Raw genomic sequence first — 20,668 nt, forward strand, 5'->3', positions numbered from 1 at the left:
GGGGGTTGGTCCTTTTCCCCTCTGGATCTCCTTTTCTTCCCGTTGGCTATCAATAATCTATTCCGAAGGCTTTGGAAGAATCTGCCCTGAGACAGATACAGTAATAAAAAAAAAAAAAAAGAGGGAAGGCCAAAAAAAAAAAGCTTCCAGAAAGAACGGCTGAGCAGATATAGATCTAAAAACCTGTAAGAAGGATGACCGCAAAAAGCAAGCATCTATTCAAAAAAAGGAGAGAATCTCCGAAAAGAATCGAATTATCTTCATTAATTGTGAGGGTTGCACTCTGGCTGGTACCCGTGGGCTTTTTGTAGTTCAGGGTTGCATGGTTCCGGGCGTGACATAATAATAATAATAAGACCGAAGAAAAGAGTCGACTTCATTATAGGCTAGGCTTAGCTCACGACATTCGACCGCCTCCCCTCCCTCCTTCCCTCCCCTCCCCTAAAACTAAAACTTCTCCGGGCCTGCCTACGTCACAACTTTTCTTTCTTCCCTTTCCACCTTCTACTCATACTACCACCACCAACTACCAGTACTACTACTATTATCATCTTACTTACGCAGTCCAGTGACCCTCCTCGGGTTCAACTACAGTACTTCCCATCCCCAATTTCTATCTCGCGACTGAACAACCGGACGACAACAAGTCGATTGACTAGAGAGTCGGCGTCGGGCCTTGCTTTCTCTTCTTTCTACCTGTATCTGTTATCCTTGTTCCAGTCGTCGCCATCTACTCTGGTCTTTGCCACTTCATCCGCTCGCTCTTAGCCCTTATTTTTCTTTTATTTTTCTCCCTGCCCGTCCACCACCCACCCCCCCAAAAGTCACCTGTCGACTCTTTCGCTTTTAATATACCGACCACCACCCCCCTCAGAGACTATGTCTGCGGTCGTCGCCACGACTATTTCGACCAGCTTGCCGAATAATCCTTCGCATCGTAATTCATCACCAATGGACGCGAAAAAAGCTGGTCTTGAGAGCGAAGGTGAGTGTGTGCGTGTGTGTGTGTCATGATGGGTTTTTATCCTCCGTGTGCGCGTGTATTCGCGGTACCTTTTGCCTTATGCAAAATCGCTATTGTATTCTGCATTCTCCCTATGCTCTTCTGTTTAAGTCTTGGCCTGTTTGGGCTTGATTGTACGCCACTGTTCCTCAAATGTTTTGTTCAACGCCCTCGCCATCGGGATGACCTCACAATTGGCGTCATCGATGGCTATCGTTATCAGATCCCTTCCTCAGATCCCTACCCGCCTGCCTGTCTATGCGATGCGAACACAACATCGTCGTTCGCATCCGAACCATCACTTTCACCATCACACCCTTGACCTATCTACTATCGTCGTCGCGCTTTGGGCTTCATCTACCCTCTTGGCTGCATTACTGACGCGATCTTCCTTGGAGCGACAGACTCCCGGGCGCCGTCTTCGGATGTCAAAGACTCCAAGCCTGATGTAGATTCGCAAACCTCGTTGGCGCCTCCTCCGCGACCAGCCATAACAAGTGCTACTGATACTCCCGACTACTTCAACTCAGTTCATAATCCCTTCTCTCTGGAGCCCAACCCCTTCGAGCAGTCCTTCAGTGGCGGTGGTTCTGGCGAGACACCAGGCAAATCCATACTCCCTCCCGTTGCAGCTCTCACTTCTCCTGCCCTGCCCGGCACTACCTCGGCCGGCGGTGGCTACGGCTGGTCCAACTCGTTGCGCTCTGGGCCTCTTAGCCCAGCCATGCTCGCAGGCCCGACCGGCCCCAATGATTACTTTGATAGTATTGGTCGGGGATTTCCTACTCCCAACGAATCCTCTCTCCGTACTGGCCTGACTCCTGGTGGAGGTGGCTCTATGTTCCCTGCTCCTAGTCCAAACTCCCAGGCACTCCTTCAACAGCTGCAAAGCGGTGGTGCGACGCCATCCACCATCGAGTTCCACCGTACTGCTTTGAATGCCGCGAAGAAGAATAGCCTTAATGGTCCCACGTCTAATCCAGCCGTTGAATCCGATCCAGCATCACAGTCCTCCAGCATGGATATCAAACCAAACCAGCCAGCGGGTGCCGACCCCTTCGGCCACCACGATGCTGCTGATGCAGCTAATGGACTGTTTATGCTAGCCAAGGGTGGACAGGCAAACCCTAACCAATTTCCTGTTGCCAATCAGGCATCCATTCAGCCACAGAGCATTCAGGCCAATGACCAACCTCTCGACGCTGGCGCTGATAGACGAAACTCGCAGAACATTAATGGGCTGGCCCACGGCGGCCGATCGTCAAGCGATGCCTCTGATATGCAAGGCGACCAAACGAAGCCTGCTGCCAAGGGTAAGGCTAAGAAGGCTACTGCTGCTAAGACTGGTGCCGCTGCGAACAACAGGCGCAAGGCGGAGGATGCACCCAAGGGACCCAACAAGAAAATCAAAACGAGTAACAGTGGTAGTACCGAACCTCCTTCGGATATCGGTGATTCGGATGAGGATGAGGATGACATGAAGAAGAAGGGCACGACAGATACGAAGAAGATGACTGATGAAGAGAAGAGAAAGAACTTCCTGGAAAGGAACAGGTGAGCTAACAATTCTGGTTTCCGTTGTCCGATTCAAACGGTTATGCTAACAGGCGACGTCAGGGTTGCGGCACTGAAATGTCGTCAACGAAAGAAGCAATGGCTCGCTAACCTTCAGGCGAAGGTTGAACTTTTCACCTCTGAGAACGATGCACTCACCGCCACTGTTACTCAGCTGCGGGAAGAGATTGTCAACCTCAAGACTCTATTGCTTGCGCATAAGGACTGCCCAGTCTCGCAAGCCCAAGGTATCGGCCCTCTGATGATGAACGGCATGGCGACCGGATTTGATGCCCACCCATATAATATCCCAAGCCAAATGGGAATGCAAGGGCCGCCGATTCCTGCCCAGGGGCTCCGGCGATAATGAGCCGTGTACACGATCGATTTTATTCTATGATTAGCTCTTGGACCGCACTAAACCTTGCAGAGAGCAGATGCCATATCGGTGCCAGTCCAGCACGGCTTCTTTTTAAGCTCTGTATTGTTGGCCATTTGTGTCCCATGCTTCTGTTTTATTCTTAAATTTTTCTCTTTCTTTCTTTCATTTGCTTCCACTTTTACTCTGCTTTAAAAAGGGGTTTCTTCGGGGTTACCGGGGGCTTTTCTTTCTCATGGGTTAACGTTCGGGTTGTTAGGGATTGCTGTCTTTTTTAGCGTGTCTTACTAGGGAACAATGACATGGATGCTATTTCTATTTGAGACATCTACTTCTCAACAGACCACGTATTGGGCTCAATTAACTTGAATTGACTTGAATCCTGCTTCTCTCTTCGCCGATTATATTCAAGGCAGCCATCTGTCTCCTAAGTTTATACTTTTTGGTAGTGTATTTCGTAGTCGTTCTGCTAGCTACCTGTTCGGTGTAGGGCTAGCTGCATGGCTTGCGGTACGAGGAATGTGCTCTCGTGGCATGTCATAAAGCGTACCTACTGACGTTTTTTAGGCCCAGATGCATGGTGAGTCGATGAATGAGTATAGACAAATGAATACTAAAGACGGGCAGTGAGTGAGGGCTTGGCGGGACACGGCAAACCACTCAAACCGGACAAACACAAACACACTGACCCCCCATCGGGGGCCCCATGTTCCTTCTACGCGGTCGAGGCGGCCTTTCAATGCGCTTTCCTTAACACCGCCAATTCTCCTGCATTTCATGCGATAGTTTCATTAAGCGGCTGCCTACACTGGTGTAGGTCGCCATGCGTTGCTCGACAAAGATCCAGTGAAGTGGAACCTTGCAGCATATACCTCCCCACCTCTCGCCGCGTCCGTCCTCAGGCCGATACCTAACTATTTCCGAGTGAATTGTTTATTAACTATTGCTCTAATACCTGCGGGCTATAACAGACCAGAGAGACAGCCACGACACATACCAGACAGACTCGGACCACACCACCAACCATGTCCGCCCGCCAACCCGCACGACCACGGCGCATCGATGACGCGCTCTCGCAGCTCGTCGACTCCCTCGCGCCCCCGTTGTCGCATTCGGATCTCCGGGGCGAGTACGAAGGCGATGCGGAGGAGGCCTTGGCCGCCGCTGAAGAAAGACGACACCAAGCATACCTCGAGCGCTCGTGGTTCATCATCAACTCCTACACCAGCACCTCGAGTGACCTAGCCTCACCGTCCGGTCCCACGACGTATGGCGTCAATCGCCGCGGAAGCTTAGCCGGAGGCGAGAATGTCAACAACGCGGTGGACCTCATCAAGCGGAAACTTCTGCGTGAGAACGACAGCCCCGAGCAAGCGGTTCGATTTTCCAATCTCTACTCCCGCCTATTGACCCAGCCGGTCCTCTCTCAAAAGTGGGCGATCCTCTATCTCCTCTATCGACTCTCGAGCACGGATGACGATGAAGAGCATGGGTTCGAGGGTGGAAACCGAAGTCCTCAGTTCGAGCCGGTGCACCTGCAAAGTCCCCTCTTCAAGAACCAGAGGATAAACCCGGGCCGCGGGCCTAGGGTATCGGAAATTTCAGACGAGGACGGGCCTGCTGCCAGCTCCTCGGCATCTCAGATCCCCGCGCGAATCGAGCGGCAAGCTGCGCTGAGACGGCAGCAGGAGATGGGATCGGAGAGGGAGCCGCTGGAGTTGGAGCCGGAGACCTCTGCACCAGCGGCAAGATCCCGGGAGGTGCGGGCCACGCGTAGCCGTGCCAATACGGGAGTACGAGAACCTCCTCTCGAAGAGCCAAAAGGTGTGCAGCCGGAGGCGGACTCGGAACAGCAACCAAAGCCAGACACACCCCAGGAACCGCGGCTTCTCCGTGACCTTCCTTTCAATCTGCAAGGGTTGTCTTCCTCGAATCTGCAATTCGAATCCTCGACGATCTTGAATCTGCCTCCCTCTGTACCGGTACCCATAATCTCTCTGCTAAACTCCCTTGCTGAGCCGTGCCTGTTGTATCGTGGCGTATCGGCTTTCGTAGGGAGTCCGACAAGTGGGCTTCTAAGTCAAAGCCTCCAGGCAGCCCTTGCCAACAAGCTTCAATCTTATCTGGGTCTAGTTGCTACCTTGGAAGGAGAGATTCGACGGGCCTTGGCTTCACCACCAGACCCTAATAACCCCAGAAGCACAGCCACCAGCGGTGTCACGCTAAAGCGATGTGTTGTCTGGACAAGGGACGCGACGATGGCACTACGGTTGATGAATTTAATTGTCGAGGAGGCACAGCGTAAGTACTATGGCTTCCTTCCAGATGGTATATCTTTCTGATCTTGTGCTCGTAGACAAAAAGGGCGGCCAATTGATTTCGTTGATCCACGGGCTCTCAACCTCTCATGGTGACCCTTTCGTACGTGACTTCGCGGAAAAGCTTCTCGCCCATGTGACTCGACCCTTCTACGACATGCTACGGTCATGGATCTACGACGGTGAGCTGTCGGATCCATACAAAGAATTTTTTGTGGTCGAGCCGGAATCCAGACCCAGTGTAGACCCGCGTCGAACCGCGACTTCTGTCTGGGACGACAAGTACACGCTCGCCGAAGAAATGGTGCCCTCGATCATAACCCAGGACTTTGCGCAGAAAATCCTCCGAATTGGCAAGTCTTTGAACTTCATTCGCTACGACTGTGGAAACTCTGGATGGGTAGAGGAATACTCTAAAGAAACCTCGAAGGAACTGCACTATGGCGATACGGCTGGTCTCGAGGCATCGATTGATGAGGCCCACAAGACAACTATGGCGCGGTTGATCTACCTCATGGACGACAAATTCAAGCTCTTTGAGCACCTTCAAGCGCTGAAGAAGTACATGTTGTTGGGCCAGGGTGATTTCATCGCCCTGTTGATGGAATCACTGGCGTCCAATCTTGATCGTCCAGCACACTCGCAATACAGACATACTTTGACCGCGCAACTAGAACATGCAATCCGTGCTTCCAACGCGCAGTTTGACTCGCCAGACGTGCTCAGACGGCTGGATGCTCGGATGTTAGAATACAGCCATGGCGAGAGCGGCTGGGACTGTTTCACACTCGAATACAAAGTCGATCCTCCAGTCGACGTGGTCATTACACAATATGCATCGAGCCAGTACCTGAAAGTGTTCAACTTCCTGTGGCGCATAAAACGCGTCGAATTTGCCCTGGGAAGCACCTGGCGTCGATGCATGACAGGTGCTCGCGGCGTACTAGGCAGCGTCAACGACAAAGTCGGCTCGGACTGGAAGAGAGCACGGTGCGTCATCGCCGAGATGATCCATTTCGTCTGTCAGCTTCAGTTTTACATCCTCTTCGAAGTCATCGAGGCCAGCTGGGATAAACTACAAGCGTCTATCTCTAAGCCCGGCTGCACACTGGACGACCTAATCGGAGCCCACAAGGAATATCTTGAATCCATCACGCGCAAGGGTCTCCTGGGCTCCCCTGCCGTATTCAAGACCACCACTCCCCAAGAAGAGGATTTCCTTAGCCAGTTGCACTACATCCTCAAGGTCATGTTGGCCTACAAAGACGCCGTGGACGGCCTCTACTCCTTCTCCGTTGCCGAGTTCACGCGTAGACAAGAACTCAGCGCGAGAATCGAGACACGCACCGCTCAAGGCCGTTGGGGCCTCACCGACAGCGACGTCCTTTCATCCTCCTCCAGACGAACCCGGGCTCACAAAGACTCGGTCTCATCCATGTCCCCATCCCTGGCAGCATTCACTCCCAACCTAGGAGGTGACGACATCGGCACCCCCTCATCGCTCGCCGACCACGGAGATCTCTCTGCAGACGATCAGATGCTCGCATCCCTACAGACCCGCCTCCGCGACCTTTCTGCAGAGTTTCGATCCCGGCTCAACGTCTTTTTGGGCGATCTCGCATACCAGCCGGACGTGGACATGCGCTTCCTTGGCGTCGTGATGAATTTTAACGACGTCTATCAACCGGCTCGGAAACGACGAAGCACGGGGTCAGGGAGCTCGCGCGACAAACACAGAGCGAGGCGAAGGGCGGCCGCCGCCAATGAAGCTGCTACTTCCGCGGCTACTTCCACCATCGCGGTCGAAGAAAGCAGACCGGCATCTGCATCCAAGGAACCGACAGCCCGACGGGAAAGGAAAGATCCGAAAACGAGCGGCAATGGGAACGAGAGCGGGAGTGCCAACTGATCCCGTCTTCTTTTCTTCTTTTCTCTTCTGCATTGAAACTGGTTGGGATCGACCTTTAGGGGCTAGATTTACCGGCGGCCGGGGGGGGGGGGGGGTGTTCTCTCGGGGTATTGTGCGTTTTCATCTTGGAATCATGGGTTCATCGTGTTCGGTGGTTGATATCATTGGGTCGTTTCGTTTTTTTTTTTGGTTTTTGTCTTTATGGATCTGGGTTGGATGAAAGTGACACGGCAGCAATGAGTAAAAGCTTGTACATGTACATACACAGGTCCGTTGTAAGCTTAATGATGATGATGACGACGACGATGATTGCGGTGGTCGGAGAGACAGTCGGGGACAATTTGAGTATAGATTGAGACCAGTCAATCCAATTGAAATTAATTGCTGTACAACACAGCACAGCACAGCACAACACAACACAATCCCACTGAGCAATAGTATACCAGGAAGCAACCTTTACACTAGACTATAACTACCAACATCAACCTATTCATACATTGAAGCCATTCAATCCTGCACTGTATTGTAACCGCGAAGCCTACCAAGTACAATACTACGTAGCCCGCTCTCGCGCCGCCGGGGCCGAACCTTTGCAGCCCGGACTCACGTGAAAATTTCCCTCCCCCGTCCCCGTTCCACCCCCTCCCCCCCAAAAAAAGTTTCCCACGCAAAACACCACCACCAACCTTCACCATCCACCTCAATTTCTGGGTGCTGGTTGCGTTTATCGGAGTGTTGAGGGCTACGCGACACGGGTTCCTGTGTTGGAAATTTGAATTACGGGCCTTTGATTGCTGCGACTCGGTGCTACGACTCGGTCTGGGTCTTTTTTTTTTTACGGATACCAATTTACGGGTTGAGGAGTGGAAGGGAGATCGCTATGGCTGCTTCGGAATTGGCTGTTTCGAAGAAAGCGGAGGTGAAGGAGGTGAAGGAGAAGAGGAACAAGGAAAAGAAGAAGGACAAGGAAGACAAGAAACCCAAGAAGGAGAAGGAGGACAAGGAGGACAAGGAGGAGAAGAAGGACAAGAAAGAAAAGAAGGACAAGAAAGAAAAGAAGGACACGAAATCCAAGAAGTCCAGCACGGACGAGCGCGACGACGCCGTGAGCGAGAAAGCAGACACGAAAAAGCAATCGAAGAAACGACGTTTGGAAGACGATGACGATGACAACGACGAGACCAATGCTGCGACCAAGGGCAAATCCGCTGCGGATGAGGAGCGGAAACAGAAGAAAAAGAAGAAGAGGGTCTCATTCTCGGCGGACGTGAAGTTGGAGGATGGCAGCGGAGAGTCGGAGGCGGAGGGTATGGAGGTCGATGGGTCGGAGCAACAACAACAAGAGGAACAACAGCAGCAATCAGAGGCAAATGGCGCTGCAGAGGAGATGGATTATGAGGGAGATGGTGAGGAGAAGAAGAAGAAAAAGAAGAAGGAAAAGAAGAAGAAGAACAAGGACAACAAGGACAAGTCCTCCGCTACGGCTGCCGACGGCGGCGCGCCGAAGGTCCACGAGACGCCCATCCTCTCCTACCTCAGTCTTTATCACAACCACCGGTCGGCGTGGAAGTTTCAGAAGAACCGTGAGACGCATCTGTTCAAGCATGTGCTGTCGTTGGAGCAGGTCCCCGCGCAGTATAATGCTGCGCTCTTGGCGTATCTGCAGGGGTTGAAGAGTGAGGGCGCTAAGTTGCGGTTGAAGGAGATCGCGGAGGAGGTTGTCAAGGCGGATGTGGAGGTGGAGGAGCAGGAGGAGGAAGAAAAGAAGAAGAAGACGACAACGCAAGCTGAGGAGGACAAGATGGAAGGAGCAGAGGAGAGTGCCGATGTAGCTCCTGAGCCCAGTTACAAAAAGGCCGTCGCCTCGTTCCGGACGCTTCTGTTGGAGGGCAAAGAGAATCTCGAAGGCCTGGAAGGCACCGAGGGCCTTGACGCTACGCAACTACAGAGGCTGCAGAAGAGACAGCGCGCTGAGCTCGTCCTTTGGGCTGTCACCGGTGCCCTGTTCAACCTCGAGAAGCCCAAGCTTCCCCCACGGATGGCGAAGAAGAACCAAACCCCAGCCAAAAAGAAGAAGAAGAACAGAACCGCTATCATCGAGATCTCCAGCAGCAGCGAGAGCGACAGTGACAGTGACAGTGACAGCGACAACGATCACAAGAAAAAGACCAAGACGCCGGCCAAGAAAGATTCATCCTCCGACGAGAGCAGCAGCAGCAGTGATAGCGATAGTGATTAGTTGCTTGATGCTGCATGTTCTTGTTCAACCTGAGTTGTACAGACTGGTCTCTGTGCTTTGCTACTTCATGTGCATGACAACTCAATTCCGTCCCCATATGGTGGCTATCATGGCTCTATAATTTTGAGCTCAAAAGTTCTTGATACCTGGTTCAAGCATACAAAAGCGATCTTTTGTCGGATCTACGGTGTTGTATTTCTTCTTTCGTGGTGTTTGTCAGCTGTATAGACGTTCCGTATATACCTAGAAGTTGTCAGCTGTTATGAAAGAGTTGAAATACTTGATATCAAGCCTGTATTTCGACAGCATAAATTGTAGCATGCATTACAATATTGGTACTGTGTGGTTGCTGGGAGTAAATGTATTGGTGGCAGAGCGAATTGATGGAGACGGGGAAGGCGGTGACTGGAGCTTACTCAACGGAGCCCCGAAGCTTAGAGCTTCGGCCAGGCACCCTCTGGCACGCGTCCTCTGCCTCCGACCTCATCCTCCCTCCCCAAATCCTCCCCATTACACATCTTATTCTCTCTTTGCTCTCAATCCTTTCTCTCGATCGGTCTTGAATATTAATCTGTGAGATACATATACCGCCGCAGCCATGTCTGGTAAAAACAGATCCCTTCCGATTGTGCTGGCTCGAATGACTTCATCGATTGACTGACAGCATTTGTGAACAGGAAGCGCCTACGATCGACACATTACCATCTTCTCTGACCAGGGTCGTCTGTATCAGGTTGGTAAGTCTATCGCCCGTTATGAACTGTCCCCGCTCGGGCTTCCCCCGATGGCGCTCGAACGGTCTCCGAGAACACTTGACTTACCATCGACCTCCGTCGGCGTCTAGAATATGCCTTCAAGGCCATCACCTCCGCAAACATCACCTCATTAGGTGTTAGAGGAAAGAACTGCGCTGTGGTTTTGTCCCAGAAGAAGGTCGCTGTACGTTCCCTTGGTGGAGTTTGAGAACGGAGAGCACGGCCTGACAAACAGCCCAGGATAAATTGATCGACCCCTCCTCCGTTTCGCATATTTTCAAGCTTTCCCCCTCCGTCGGATGTGTCATGACCGGTTCCATCGCCGATGCCAGAGCGAGCGTTGATCGTGCCCGTGGAGAGGCGGCCGAGTTCCGATACAAGTACGGCTACGAGATGCCCTGCGATGTCCTTGCCAAGCGCCTTGCGAATATCAACCAGGTCTACACGCAACGGGTTCGTGCTTTGATCGTCTCGTACTGAGGTTGAGGGAGTGGCATTTACTGATATCAATGATCTGCTTAGGCTTACATGCGCCCGCTCGGCGTCGCCATGACCCTGATTTCCGTGGACGATGAGAAGGGGCCCCAGCTCTACAAGTGTGACCCGGCAGGATACTATGTCGGATACAAGGCGACCGCATCCGGTCCCAAGCAGCAGGAGGCGCTTAATCACCTGGAGAAGAAGCTGAAGAACAAGGACTATGCCGAGGGCAGCTGGGAGGAGGTGGTCGAGCTGGGCATCACCGCCTTGAGCAGCGTGTTGAGCGTCGACTTCAAGAAGCATGAGCTGGAGATCGGCATTGTCGGCGGGCCTCGGGCTGATGGCAAAGAGGGCACAGATCCAAGCTTCCGTGCCTTGACAGAGGACGAGATTGACGAGCGGCTGCAGGCCATTAGCGAGAAGGACTAATTGAGTTGAGGAAGCAAGCATCCATTGTTGTTAGAGACAAACGATCCATGAATATTACTTTTTTGTGACGCTACTATTGGAACTTGATTGGCGAACCCCCGGATCTGCTGGTAAATGCATTCCCTAGGTCTTTCCTCTTGACTTCTCAACTGCCGATCGATCTCAAAACTTGGCAAGACGTCCGTGCAGGCGCTTTTACTCGGAAATCGGCGATAGGAGCGAAGTTAGAGGTCCCACTTGTTTTTTCAGACGGTGGCGATTTGAGAGCAGGGGTCAGAGTCAATGTGATAGACCTGAGGCCCTTGCTGCAAGATGACAGGCTTGATGAGACACCGGAGAGCAGTTCTCTAGCAGAAGACAGCGGCCCCGCTGCGGGCGTTGATTACAAGCAGTATCTCACTGGGGCATGGAGTAAGGATCGCCTATGATGCAGGCGTTGTAAAGTGAAGTGACCGACGCTCGAGCTTACATGAAAGCTCTTGTGCTTTGGGTGATTTTGCCACCGAGAGGTTTATCTGCATGGGGGATTGGAGAATCTACTCGTATTATGTTTGAATTGAAGATAGTTCAAGTTGAGCCGAGCCTGAGGCTGGAGCGTGGGTTTGCTTTTCCTCTTTCAGCTCTTGCCCGGTGTGTGGCTGAGCTGGAGATGTGGCTTGCCCATTGAGTTTTCTCTCTCTATCACATTCACACACATGGCTCGTCTGGCAAGTCTATTATTGTTGTCACTATTCCGCACAGTACATACATCTCGACTCGGTCACCGGCGCCAACGGTTGTCGGTGGCTGATATCTTGTCCGTAGCCATTGCTGCTCCAGCCACTTATCCCGTCTCAACCATATCTCCGAGCGTGATGACTCTGACTGGGTCTGTACTACTGGCAGTGTGGCGTAAGGAAGCGAGGACTCTCCAGCTGGAGTCTTGTTCTCTTTCACCACCGGTTCACTAGTCACCATGCCACGAAGACGCTTTCCCCACCGAGTCAGTGTATCTGTGCACACTGCACAAATCTGACTGCACGGGTTGTTGCCGAGATCTAGTGTCTTGTCCGTACCTGGTCACTGTTTCTGTCATACCGAATTATTCTTCCCTCGGCCACAAACAAGTGGGGTTAAATCCGGGCTCAGGAGTATTATTTCTACAATTCCATCTTCTTTTTTTAAACCTGGTTCCATTCTGTCAATTGGGCCTGAATTCGATTTCCACTATCGTTTTTCCCGGTGGATATTGCCGAATTCCTGCTCTGGGTCGGATGTATCCTTTCTTTTCTTTTTGCATGATCTTATGCAAGCCCCATCAGCCTAGGGCTGGGTTCCTGTTCCAGGGCCAGCTGCATCGTCCCCACGCGTAGACTAGACGTCAGCCCTCGCTCCAATTCGGAGACCAAGACATCGCAAGCGCTTCCGACACATTGATCTCATGGGCTTGGCTCCTGCCGTTGATCCACCATGGCTGTTGTTCTCCAGCTGCCATCTCTCGCCGCGATGTCTTGTCCTTGCTCCATCGGCTTCCCAATGCGTGCAGCCAGCCACGGTGGGTGGATGACAATGATGATTCCCCTTCCAGCGCAATCCCCATTGCGACGTTGAAACCATGGTGAGGATAATAAGCTTAAAAGGATATCGCCTCCTCAGCCATGGGACTGTAGAATCTGAAACCAACGTTTTTCTTCCCTGGGGCCCAACGACCTCTTCGCCTCGAGCTCTCAGTTAATTGGCTTGCTCCTTTCTTTGGGTCTTCTTCCTGCCAGGCGTCCAACTGTGGCCATACCCACTGGATCCTTCGAGTCTTTCGAAGATCTAATCCTTTGTCAGTGCTTGGATAAAACTATATTGCAAACATCAACCAAGGCAACCACTACTGCAATGGCTGACGGACGTACGTGTTGCCATTATGCCCTTCAGCTATCTGTGAAACGGACAACATCATTAAAGAAGAAGAAGACAAGCTGACCAATTCTGGTGTCGCAGTCAACCAAGCTCGCGCCCTCCGAGTGGCAGAGATCATCAACGACTACCGGACTCTTCTCATGCACATCTCCCAACAGAATGTCCAAGCCCCGGCAGACGAGTTCAACGAAGAGGGGTATAAAGTGATCCGAGATGGCCTGGCTGCTGCGCAAGCTTTGATGTCATCCAACTACAACCCCTGCGCGACGCCAGCACATGCCGGCAATGTAGAGGTCGAGAAGGCGGAATTGCGGAGGTACGCAGACATATCACTTATCACCTTTCTCTCAGTAGCCAAGACTCTAACAACATCACTCCTCCAGAGTCATCCTTGACGCTAGCGCCAGACGCTTCCAGGCGCATCGCATCTACTTGAAGGTCGCGGCCGCCAGACGATGGGTCATCAACCGCCAAAACATTCTGCGTGGACAGCGGCCGGGACCGCAGCACGCGGCTCAGCTGAAGAACGCCAGCAACACGTTCCATGCTGTAAGTTTTTCTCTCCATCTCTTTGCACGATTCAGGGTAGTATTCAAGTCTGACTGACCATCGTTTGGCGCACAGGAGCTAGCTCAAGTGACCGAACAGCACGTGGTGGCTGACCTCCGGGCAGCCGACACGCGGGCGGGTCATTGGCTCAACGATGACCCTTCTCTGCCTACAATCCTTCAATGGATTCGGTCTCACCCATGAGATTTTCTTTTGTTTTCTTTTTCCCATCGGAGCCTGCGAACGGCGGTGGCCTTGAGTGGTATATGGATATTATGGTGTCTATAATTACGGGACTACAGTACCGTTTGGCAAGCGTCCACTGGATGCATGTTCTCTATTGTTGCTCAGCGCTGGTCGCTGGCAATCGATCGGTTTCGAGAAGGAAAAGCTGTTTAGGTGGAATTGTTGGGGCTTTGTTTGTTTTCTTTGTTGGTTTCGATTTTTCTTGTCGTGTTATGAGTATGTGTTGATGGTTTATGATATCCCTGGATGTGATGCTTTACGCTAGACGTGAATTGATTGGATGTGTTTTCAATTCAATGTACCTCAACTATGTTGCATTAAAGCATTCCTATTCCTGTTTATTTTTTTGAGTATATCCTCCTACTCAGTGATCGAGGATAAATTGTTGCAATGTCTCGGTTCCTCCCAGGATAAGCTGGTGAATATGGTGAGCCCACTGTATAGTGAGTGCCCTACAATTACATAGATGGTGACATCGTTTACATCTTCCAACCGACGGCAAACTCCGTTTCGCTTCAGCGGGTCCAGCGGTTAGAAGTGGAGACGGGTAGGGAAACATGCACCATGTCTGACTGTCTTCTTTTGGAAGTGGTATTTATGGGACATTACGGATGTAGTGCAACGAGAGCGGCAGCACGAGAGCATCAAATCTATCACCTAACGTAGGACTGAGTACCTGGTACAGTTCTCGGCCTGAAACACGCGACCAGTCTGATATCTCGCTGATAGCAAACCCGATTCGCGGGATTTAAAAGCAGAGGAACAATTCCGGTCGGAAAATCTCTGGGCGAACATGGGAGCTGGACAGTGGGTAATTCGTCGTTGGTGTTCTCCCAGCGATTGATTGATTGCATGTATCTGTAGGGCTTCTCTCTGCCGGAGATACCGAACGTGCATAGAGCCGTGGAGTTGGGGCACCACGAACATCCCAGCTGAATTTCTACGAATCTCTTGAGTCAGAGTCGTTAACCACCAAAGAAAATGGCTGAGATGGGGACCCGTGTGCCGCTGCCGGTCCTTGCCTACGATGAAAAAAAAAATTTTAGCACGAGAATAATGCATGGTGCGTTGTTCCTTTTTTTTTTTTTTTTCTTGTGCCTCTAATTGGAGTCTGGGAGGGGATGTTGTGGCCGTGCAATCAAGAAAGAAAAATGACGGATGCTGAAGGATGAGAGGTTAATATTGATGTGGCCAATTGGATGGGGACGGGTGGGGGTGGGCAGGTGGAGGGTTCAGCTGAGGTTGATCGGGAGAGATCCACTCCCTCCGTTCCCCGTTTCTTTGCAATATCGCATGTTGTTGTGTTATCGGGGTTACGGCTGGGATGGCTTGGGGGCTGTTGGTGGGAATCGAGGATTTGTTTCGAAGAAGTTGCCAGGACGTTTTCTTTCCCCTCTCGATCTGGGAATGTCTGATATGAGTGCAGTACTACCAGGTCAGCCACGAGGGTAGGGTGTGGCAGTGGCAGCCACGTTGTTTCCTAGCCCATGGTCCACGGTGCCTGTTTCTGCACTCATTCATATTACCGCAGGTGGTTTCTTCCCTGTTGGAGCCCTGATGCCCTCATGCAAATCCCTGTTTGCTTCAAAGCATGATGCACCATGTACTGCGCTGAGATCGATCTCTTCATTCCAAGATATGCATCATGTACAGGGCACTTGTCTCTTTATAGTCACACCGGGAGGCGAAACGTACGCGCGAGTTGGGGTATGGACCACGTCTTTGAGCAGGTTTGTCTCTCTCTGAATTTGGTTTGTGAGTGGCGACTCGCGAGGTATGCTAGTTTCATTGGGGGTTGGCCACTGGGCTTCTACTGTGGTCATTGGGACACAGGACGATAGCGTGTCACCGGATTAGTTCTCGAAGCTGAATGACCCTCGGCTTTTGGAAGACGAATAGTGAAGTCTGTTTGTCTAGGAGCTAAACCCCGGATTTGGCATTTATTTGGCCCTTCGTTTAGGCCGGTTCATCGCTACCTGCGTGTCAAATGAGATATATTCAAGTCGGAATGTGGATGTCAAGGGCAGGCGGAGGACGGGTCGAGTTGTTGCCCTCGCTCCATGAGCCAAGCGTGAGTGACCTCTCACTGGTAGGGCGCCATCAAGGTCATACAGCATCTACAGTAGTCACTGAAGAGAAGCGAGGTATGGACTTAGGACTGGGATCGAATCAACAGTTCCAAGAATAGAAATGTCTATCCGGCGGCGGTGCAACTGTGGCTAGGCAGGTGGAGCACAGTGGCTGCGTGCGCCGGCTTATGTAAGGGCACTGGCGGATCGGGTGACGACATGGATCATAAGCTAAAAGTAAACAAAATAATAAGCATGAATGTGCAGGGCCCATCGATAAGCTCTTCTTGGAAATGCCAGCCAGAAATGATTCAAGTCTTTAGACTAGGGTCTCTATGGATTCTTAAGCCCCGATCATGCTGTATAAGTGTGGCTGCAGTCATTCCCTGTATGACTCTACCATGCTGCCAATTGTGACGGATGCACTCTCCAAAGAAGATGCGATGCTGCAATCCCCGCGTGGTCGACTTTGAGTTTCGCACCCCTGGCTGTTATCTCGAATAAGCGTATATAGCCGAGGACCAAATCTCTGCGCATAGTCTCAAGTGATGGGGATCAAAAGGGTTATCTGTCATGCGGACCTGGACTTAGGCTCGATCCTCGAGTCAAAGTCTTCCAAGCTGATAGTCCGAGGCTCAGGGTCCTGAGCCGCCTGCTCAAGTATGCACCGGATGAGCTGAGCATCATGGTTCAGACGCATGACGGCGATCAAAGAAAGTCCAAGTTGTCGAGGGGCGAATCATGGGAGCCAAGGTTGCAGCATACTCATCACTGGGATGGGGTAGGTAGCATTAAGGTAGTGGAATCTCAAACCTAGAATCCTCTAGTGAACCTTGGGATGGTCTTCAGGCTTGTGTGGCATGACTTATTGGTAGGTAGAGCAGTTAAAGTAAGTTGGTTACTAACCTTCCAACTAGACCGCCAGGCCAAGGCGTCCGCAGCGGGATCATCCCCGGAGGCTGCCAAAACTCTCGATCCACCAACGTCACACTTGATGGTACAATGCCTAAACTGCTTACCCCCCTCTGAAGGCTACAACAAACGACCATCTAGCTGGCCAGGCTAGCCACAGTTCAAGCACTATTTAATAGTTGAACTCCTCCTGCAGATTATGGCCTTCTCTGCATCCATTCATTTCCTGGTTGTTCTAACCATTGTGCTCATCTTCTCGTTTCGATACTTCGGCGACAACCAGACGGTACCTCTGCTGCATCATAACTCTACAAGTACCCTTGTGAGCACTACAACACCAACTATGTCTTCCGGACTCAAGTCGGTGGCCTACTTCGTTAACTGGGTAAGATTGCTGACTGGTCAACACGGGATGTACTCTCCATGCTAATCCATCCTCAGGCGATTTACGGACGCAACTACAACCCCCAGGATATCCCCGCGGACAAGTTGACCCATATACTCTATGCCTTTGCCAATGTTCGCCCAGAAACTGGCGAAGTGTGAGTTGCCAACTGTCATCTATCTTGCCTACTTTCTCCACCACAGCAACCTGGCTGATGTATGCATTAGTTACCTTTCCGACACCTGGTCGGACATTGAGAAGCACTATCCCACTGATTCGTGGAATGACGTGGGTACCAATGTCTATGGATGCGTCAAGCAGCTGTTCCTACTCAAGCAGCAGAACCGCAAGCTGAAGGTCCTATTGTCCATTGGTGGATGGACTTATTCGTCCAACTTCCCCGGCGCAGCCGCCTCGGACGCTAACCGGGCCAACTTCGCTACGACGGCCACCAAGTTGGTCACGGACCTTGGATTCGATGGTATCTAGCCTCCTTCATCTTCCTGGTTGCATATCGGACTTGCTAATGGCGTCGATTCGCAGGTATCGATATTGATTGGGAGTATCCGAAAGGTTTGTCTCGATGCTCTTGATACGTGCAAGGGATTCTGCTAATACACAGGTAGACGATACCGAGGCCCAGAACATGGTCTTGCTCCTTAAGAAATGTCGTGAGGTTAGTGCATCGCCTCAGTGGACGAATGTTGTATGCTAATAGCCCTAGACGCTGGACAACGCCGCAGGTGCCAGCAGAAAGTTCTACTTGACCATCGCCTGCCCTGCTGGTGAGTACGAACCATAACCCTAGTCGCGAGAAAGGCAGTCTCTGGTATCTGACCTTCTACAGGACCGGTCAACTACACCAAGCTCAAGCTGTCCCAGATGACGCCGTATCTGGACTTCTACAACCTGATGGCGTACGACTACGCCGGGAGCTGGGACACCGTCGCAGGTCACCAAGCCAATATATATCCTTCCTCTGACAAGCCCGCGTCAACTCCCTTCTCGACCAATGAGGCCGTGAACTATTACACCCAAGTGGGCGGAGTGCCATCTGCGAAATTGGTGCTGGGAATGCCGCTGTACGGGCGTGCCTTCACCAACACCGACGGACCCGGCACCGCCTTCTCAGGCGTCGGAGGAGGGAGTTGGGAGAATGGTGTCTGGGACTACAAAGCGCTGCCCCAGGCTGGTGCCACCGAGAACGTGGATGCCAACATTGGCGCGTCCTGGAGCTATAGTTCTAGCGCCCGCACTATGATCTCGTACGACACTATCGCTGTGGGCGAGCAGAAGTTGCAATATATCAACCAGAAGCAGCTCGGCGGTGGAATGTGGTGGGAGCTTAGCGGGGATAAGGGAGGTAAGACCGCGAACAAGTCGGACGGGAGCTTGATCGGAACCTTTGTTGAAGGGGTGGGTGGGCTCTCGTCCTTGGACCAGTCGCAGAACGCACTGTCCTACCCGGAGAGCAAGTACGATAACCTGAGGAAAGGTTTCCAGTGAAGTCCCGTACAGATGCACAGATGCACAGATTCATGATGACATGGTGCCCAGTTTGACTTGCTCATGAACATATACACGAGTTCTACATAGTTTAGATATGATGATGATTTTTTTGAAAATTTTTTTGTTTGATTTGTCTTAAAAGTCACTATGGAACGATCATAACGCACACGTCCCATACACCTCACATATCCAACCCTGCAACCTTCACTGTCCTAGTTCCGTGGGGAAGATCGAAGCACATCCAGCTGGAGCGAAAGATAGGCGACTTATCAAAGGCCAATTTACTTGGACTCGTCGAAGACGTAGGTGAGGTGGCACTTGCCGCAGTACTGGCGGTTGTGCATGGCAGCCATGAAGATACCGGCACCGCACTGTGAGACAAAGTTAGTCAACTGGACTGGAAGCAAAGGCAGAAAAGACGTGGGTACATACCTCGGGGGAGGGGCACTCGCGGCGGAGACGCTCGATCTTGCCATCACCGTCGACCTTGTAGTACTTGAGGACGGCGAGCTTGGTCTTCTTGTGCTTGTGCTTGATCTTCTTGGGGGTGGTGTAGACCTTCTTCTTGCGCTTCTTACCACCACCACGCAGGCGGAGCACGAGGTGGAGGGTGGACTCCTTCTGGATGTTGTAGTCCGAAAGAGTACGGCCGTCCTCGAGCTGCTTACCAGCGAAGATCAGACGCTGCTGGTCCGGGGGGATACCCTCCTTGTCTGGATTGAGGGCATGTTAGTGGATTGTTGCCGTCGAAGCAAGAAAATGGATCTGCGCTCGAAGCGCGCCATTTTTGGGAGAAAACTCACCCTGGATCTTGGACTTGACATTGTCAATGGTGTCGGAGGACTCCACCTCAAGGGTGATAGTCTTACCCGTAAGGGTCTTGACGAAGATCTGCATCTTGATGAAGGTCTGATAGCAAGGGTGATTTAGTTAGTTTTTTTGTTCTTGTTCCTTGTGCCTCGTTTGTTGCCTCTGCGAAGAGATTTTTCCAGAAAGGTTCATCCCCTCATCCGGCATGCTTCCTTTTTCGCCTCCCAAATCATCCCACACAGCAAAATATTTGCAACTGTGCGAGGATGAAACGAAGGGGATGGAGAAAGGGGAGCATCGATGAGGGTGAGCATCATGAATCACATCGCAAGACAAGTGTAGGGGGGCGTTCAACTAACCTCGACAAGACTTGTCTTCCTAAACCTTCAGTGACGATCGTGAAGGAGAAATATCTATCTATGGTGGAGGCCGTTCGTTAAAATCGGTTGTGCGATCACGTGGACTAAAGTTGCCTGTTCAGGATTAGTGCTCCTGTAATCGGATAATCCACCATCCGGGTACCCATAGTCATGTGACCTGTGTATCTACCCGTATCATGTGACTGTCCTCGATCCTTTAATCCCCCAGCCATTCCCTGCGTCATTGCTGCCTGAAAGATCCGGCGTCCAGCCCGCTTCCCGTCGGCAAAAGCCCCGGAAACGATATCCAGCTTATCCAGCTTATCCACTCCACTCCATTCGAAGGCACAAATTATATCGTCATCACCGTCAGCATTCCCCCTCCCCCCCACTCACCCTGCCTCAGCTGCAAGATTACTCATCATCATTCAAAGCGCAGGAGGATTGGCGTCAATTATTTGAAGAACTATTGCAGAGATAGGGAGCATCAATGAAGTACTCAGTAATAATGTTTCGAACCCTCACTGCCCACAGGCGGCTTCGATCCGCGACAGGATGGAACTGCCATCGGGAGCTGAACCGCGGTGCAGCCGGCGTCTGGAACTCTGGATCGCGCAGGGGAACACCCAGATAAAACCGGCTCCTTGCAGGGCCCGATCAACTCACGGCCCAAAGGTGCTAAAGGTGCTAAAAGTGCTAAAAAGTGCGTTCGGACCAGGGCGCGATCCACCGCACTGGCGGGCGTCCATGCCAAGGGGCGCTGGTTGTCCTGACGCCTCAACCCAGCCGCGTTGCTACGCCAACGCCGCCATTTGTTGATCTGAACCGTGGTCGGTGGATCGGGATAGCTTCACCATCTCCATCCACCTACCT

At 51.9% G+C, this 20,668-nt stretch overlaps 7 protein-coding genes across 7 annotated transcripts; 6 read left to right on the top strand and 1 right to left on the bottom strand.

Annotated features, from left to right (window-relative positions):
- Positions 1-464: 464 nt before the first annotated feature.
- Positions 465-3,292, top strand: atfA (bZIP transcription factor atfA). Its single transcript, XM_025636284.1, has 3 exons — positions 465-985; positions 1,408-2,557; positions 2,621-3,292. Exons 1-3 carry the CDS (start codon positions 952-954, stop codon positions 2,922-2,924), a joined length of 1,488 nt encoding a protein of 495 aa, XP_025487502.1. The 5' UTR covers positions 465-951; the 3' UTR covers positions 2,925-3,292.
- Positions 3,293-3,961: 669 nt separating this feature from the next.
- BO82DRAFT_435985 (uncharacterized protein) lies at positions 3,962-7,240 on the top strand (the record flags this gene model as incomplete). Its single annotated transcript, XM_025641081.1, has 2 exons — positions 3,962-5,237; positions 5,293-7,240. The coding sequence occupies 2 exons, from the start codon at positions 3,962-3,964 to the stop codon at positions 7,161-7,163; spliced, it is 3,147 nt and encodes a 1,048-aa protein (XP_025487503.1). The 3' UTR covers positions 7,164-7,240.
- Positions 7,241-7,989: 749 nt separating this feature from the next.
- On the top strand, positions 7,990-9,688 carry BO82DRAFT_358416 (WKF domain-containing protein). Its single transcript, XM_025636285.1, has one exon. It carries the CDS (start codon positions 8,044-8,046, stop codon positions 9,400-9,402), a length of 1,359 nt encoding a protein of 452 aa, XP_025487504.1. The 5' UTR covers positions 7,990-8,043; the 3' UTR covers positions 9,403-9,688.
- A 177-nt stretch (positions 9,689-9,865) lies between these two features.
- prs2 (proteasome core particle subunit alpha 1) lies at positions 9,866-11,155 on the top strand. The gene is made up of 5 exons (XM_025636286.1): positions 9,866-10,007; positions 10,080-10,139; positions 10,247-10,341; positions 10,398-10,610; positions 10,680-11,155. Exons 1-5 carry the CDS (start codon positions 10,001-10,003, stop codon positions 11,064-11,066), a joined length of 762 nt encoding a protein of 253 aa, XP_025487505.1. The 5' UTR covers positions 9,866-10,000; the 3' UTR covers positions 11,067-11,155.
- Positions 11,156-12,797: 1,642 nt separating this feature from the next.
- BO82DRAFT_186463 (uncharacterized protein) lies at positions 12,798-13,870 on the top strand. The gene is made up of 4 exons (XM_025630483.1): positions 12,798-12,945; positions 13,038-13,272; positions 13,340-13,505; positions 13,581-13,870. Exons 1-4 carry the CDS (start codon positions 12,933-12,935, stop codon positions 13,707-13,709), a joined length of 543 nt encoding a protein of 180 aa, XP_025487506.1. The 5' UTR covers positions 12,798-12,932; the 3' UTR covers positions 13,710-13,870.
- Positions 13,871-17,075: 3,205 nt separating this feature from the next.
- On the top strand, positions 17,076-18,623 carry BO82DRAFT_378166 (glycoside hydrolase family 18 protein; the record flags this gene model as incomplete). Its single annotated transcript, XM_025637617.1, has 7 exons — positions 17,076-17,117; positions 17,174-17,274; positions 17,345-17,598; positions 17,661-17,690; positions 17,744-17,793; positions 17,842-17,902; positions 17,965-18,623. The coding sequence occupies 7 exons, from the start codon at positions 17,076-17,078 to the stop codon at positions 18,621-18,623; spliced, it is 1,197 nt and encodes a 398-aa protein (XP_025487507.1).
- A 91-nt stretch (positions 18,624-18,714) lies between these two features.
- BO82DRAFT_358424 (ubiquitin-ribosomal 40S subunit protein eS31 fusion protein) lies at positions 18,715-19,567 on the bottom strand. Its single transcript, XM_025636287.1, has 3 exons — positions 19,430-19,567; positions 19,059-19,339; positions 18,715-18,997 (listed from the first exon to the last, which is right to left on the bottom strand). The coding sequence occupies exons 1-3, from the start codon at positions 19,521-19,523 to the stop codon at positions 18,908-18,910; spliced, it is 465 nt and encodes a 154-aa protein (XP_025487508.1). The 5' UTR covers positions 19,524-19,567; the 3' UTR covers positions 18,715-18,907.
- Positions 19,568-20,668: the final 1,101 nt, after the last annotated feature.

This window comes from Aspergillus uvarum (assembly GCF_003184745.1).
Source record: "Aspergillus uvarum CBS 121591 unplaced genomic scaffold BO82scaffold_70, whole genome shotgun sequence".
In the NCBI taxonomy this organism is placed as follows: domain Eukaryota; kingdom Fungi; phylum Ascomycota; class Eurotiomycetes; order Eurotiales; family Aspergillaceae; genus Aspergillus; species Aspergillus uvarum.

Coding starts and splice junctions, on each gene's coding strand:
- atfA (XM_025636284.1), top strand. CDS start 952: ATGGACGCGAAAAAAGCTGGTCTTGAGAGCGAAG. Junction 986..1,407: donor AGCTGGTCTTGAGAGCGAAG/GTGAGTGTGTGC, acceptor TTGGAGCGACAG/ACTCCCGGGCGCCGTCTTCG. Junction 2,558..2,620: donor AACTTCCTGGAAAGGAACAG/GTGAGCTAACAA, acceptor AGGCGACGTCAG/GGTTGCGGCACTGAAATGTC.
- BO82DRAFT_358416 (XM_025636285.1), top strand. CDS start 8,044: ATGGCTGCTTCGGAATTGGCTGTTTCGAAGAAAGCGGAGGTGAAGGAG.
- prs2 (XM_025636286.1), top strand. Junction 10,342..10,397: donor TGTCCCAGAAGAAGGTCGCT/GTACGTTCCCTT, acceptor CAAACAGCCCAG/GATAAATTGATCGACCCCTC. Junction 10,611..10,679: donor ACCAGGTCTACACGCAACGG/GTTCGTGCTTTG, acceptor TGATCTGCTTAG/GCTTACATGCGCCCGCTCGG.
- BO82DRAFT_186463 (XM_025630483.1), top strand. Junction 13,273..13,339: donor GAGAAGGCGGAATTGCGGAG/GTACGCAGACAT, acceptor TCACTCCTCCAG/AGTCATCCTTGACGCTAGCG. Junction 13,506..13,580: donor CCAGCAACACGTTCCATGCT/GTAAGTTTTTCT, acceptor TTTGGCGCACAG/GAGCTAGCTCAAGTGACCGA.
- BO82DRAFT_358424 (XM_025636287.1), bottom strand. CDS start 19,523: ATGCAGATCTTCGTCAAGACCCTTACGGGTAAGACTATCACCCTTGAG. Junction 19,340..19,429: donor TGTCAAGTCCAAGATCCAGG/GTGAGTTTTCTC, acceptor CCCTCAATCCAG/ACAAGGAGGGTATCCCCCCG. Junction 18,998..19,058: donor GCGAGTGCCCCTCCCCCGAG/GTATGTACCCAC, acceptor TTTGTCTCACAG/TGCGGTGCCGGTATCTTCAT.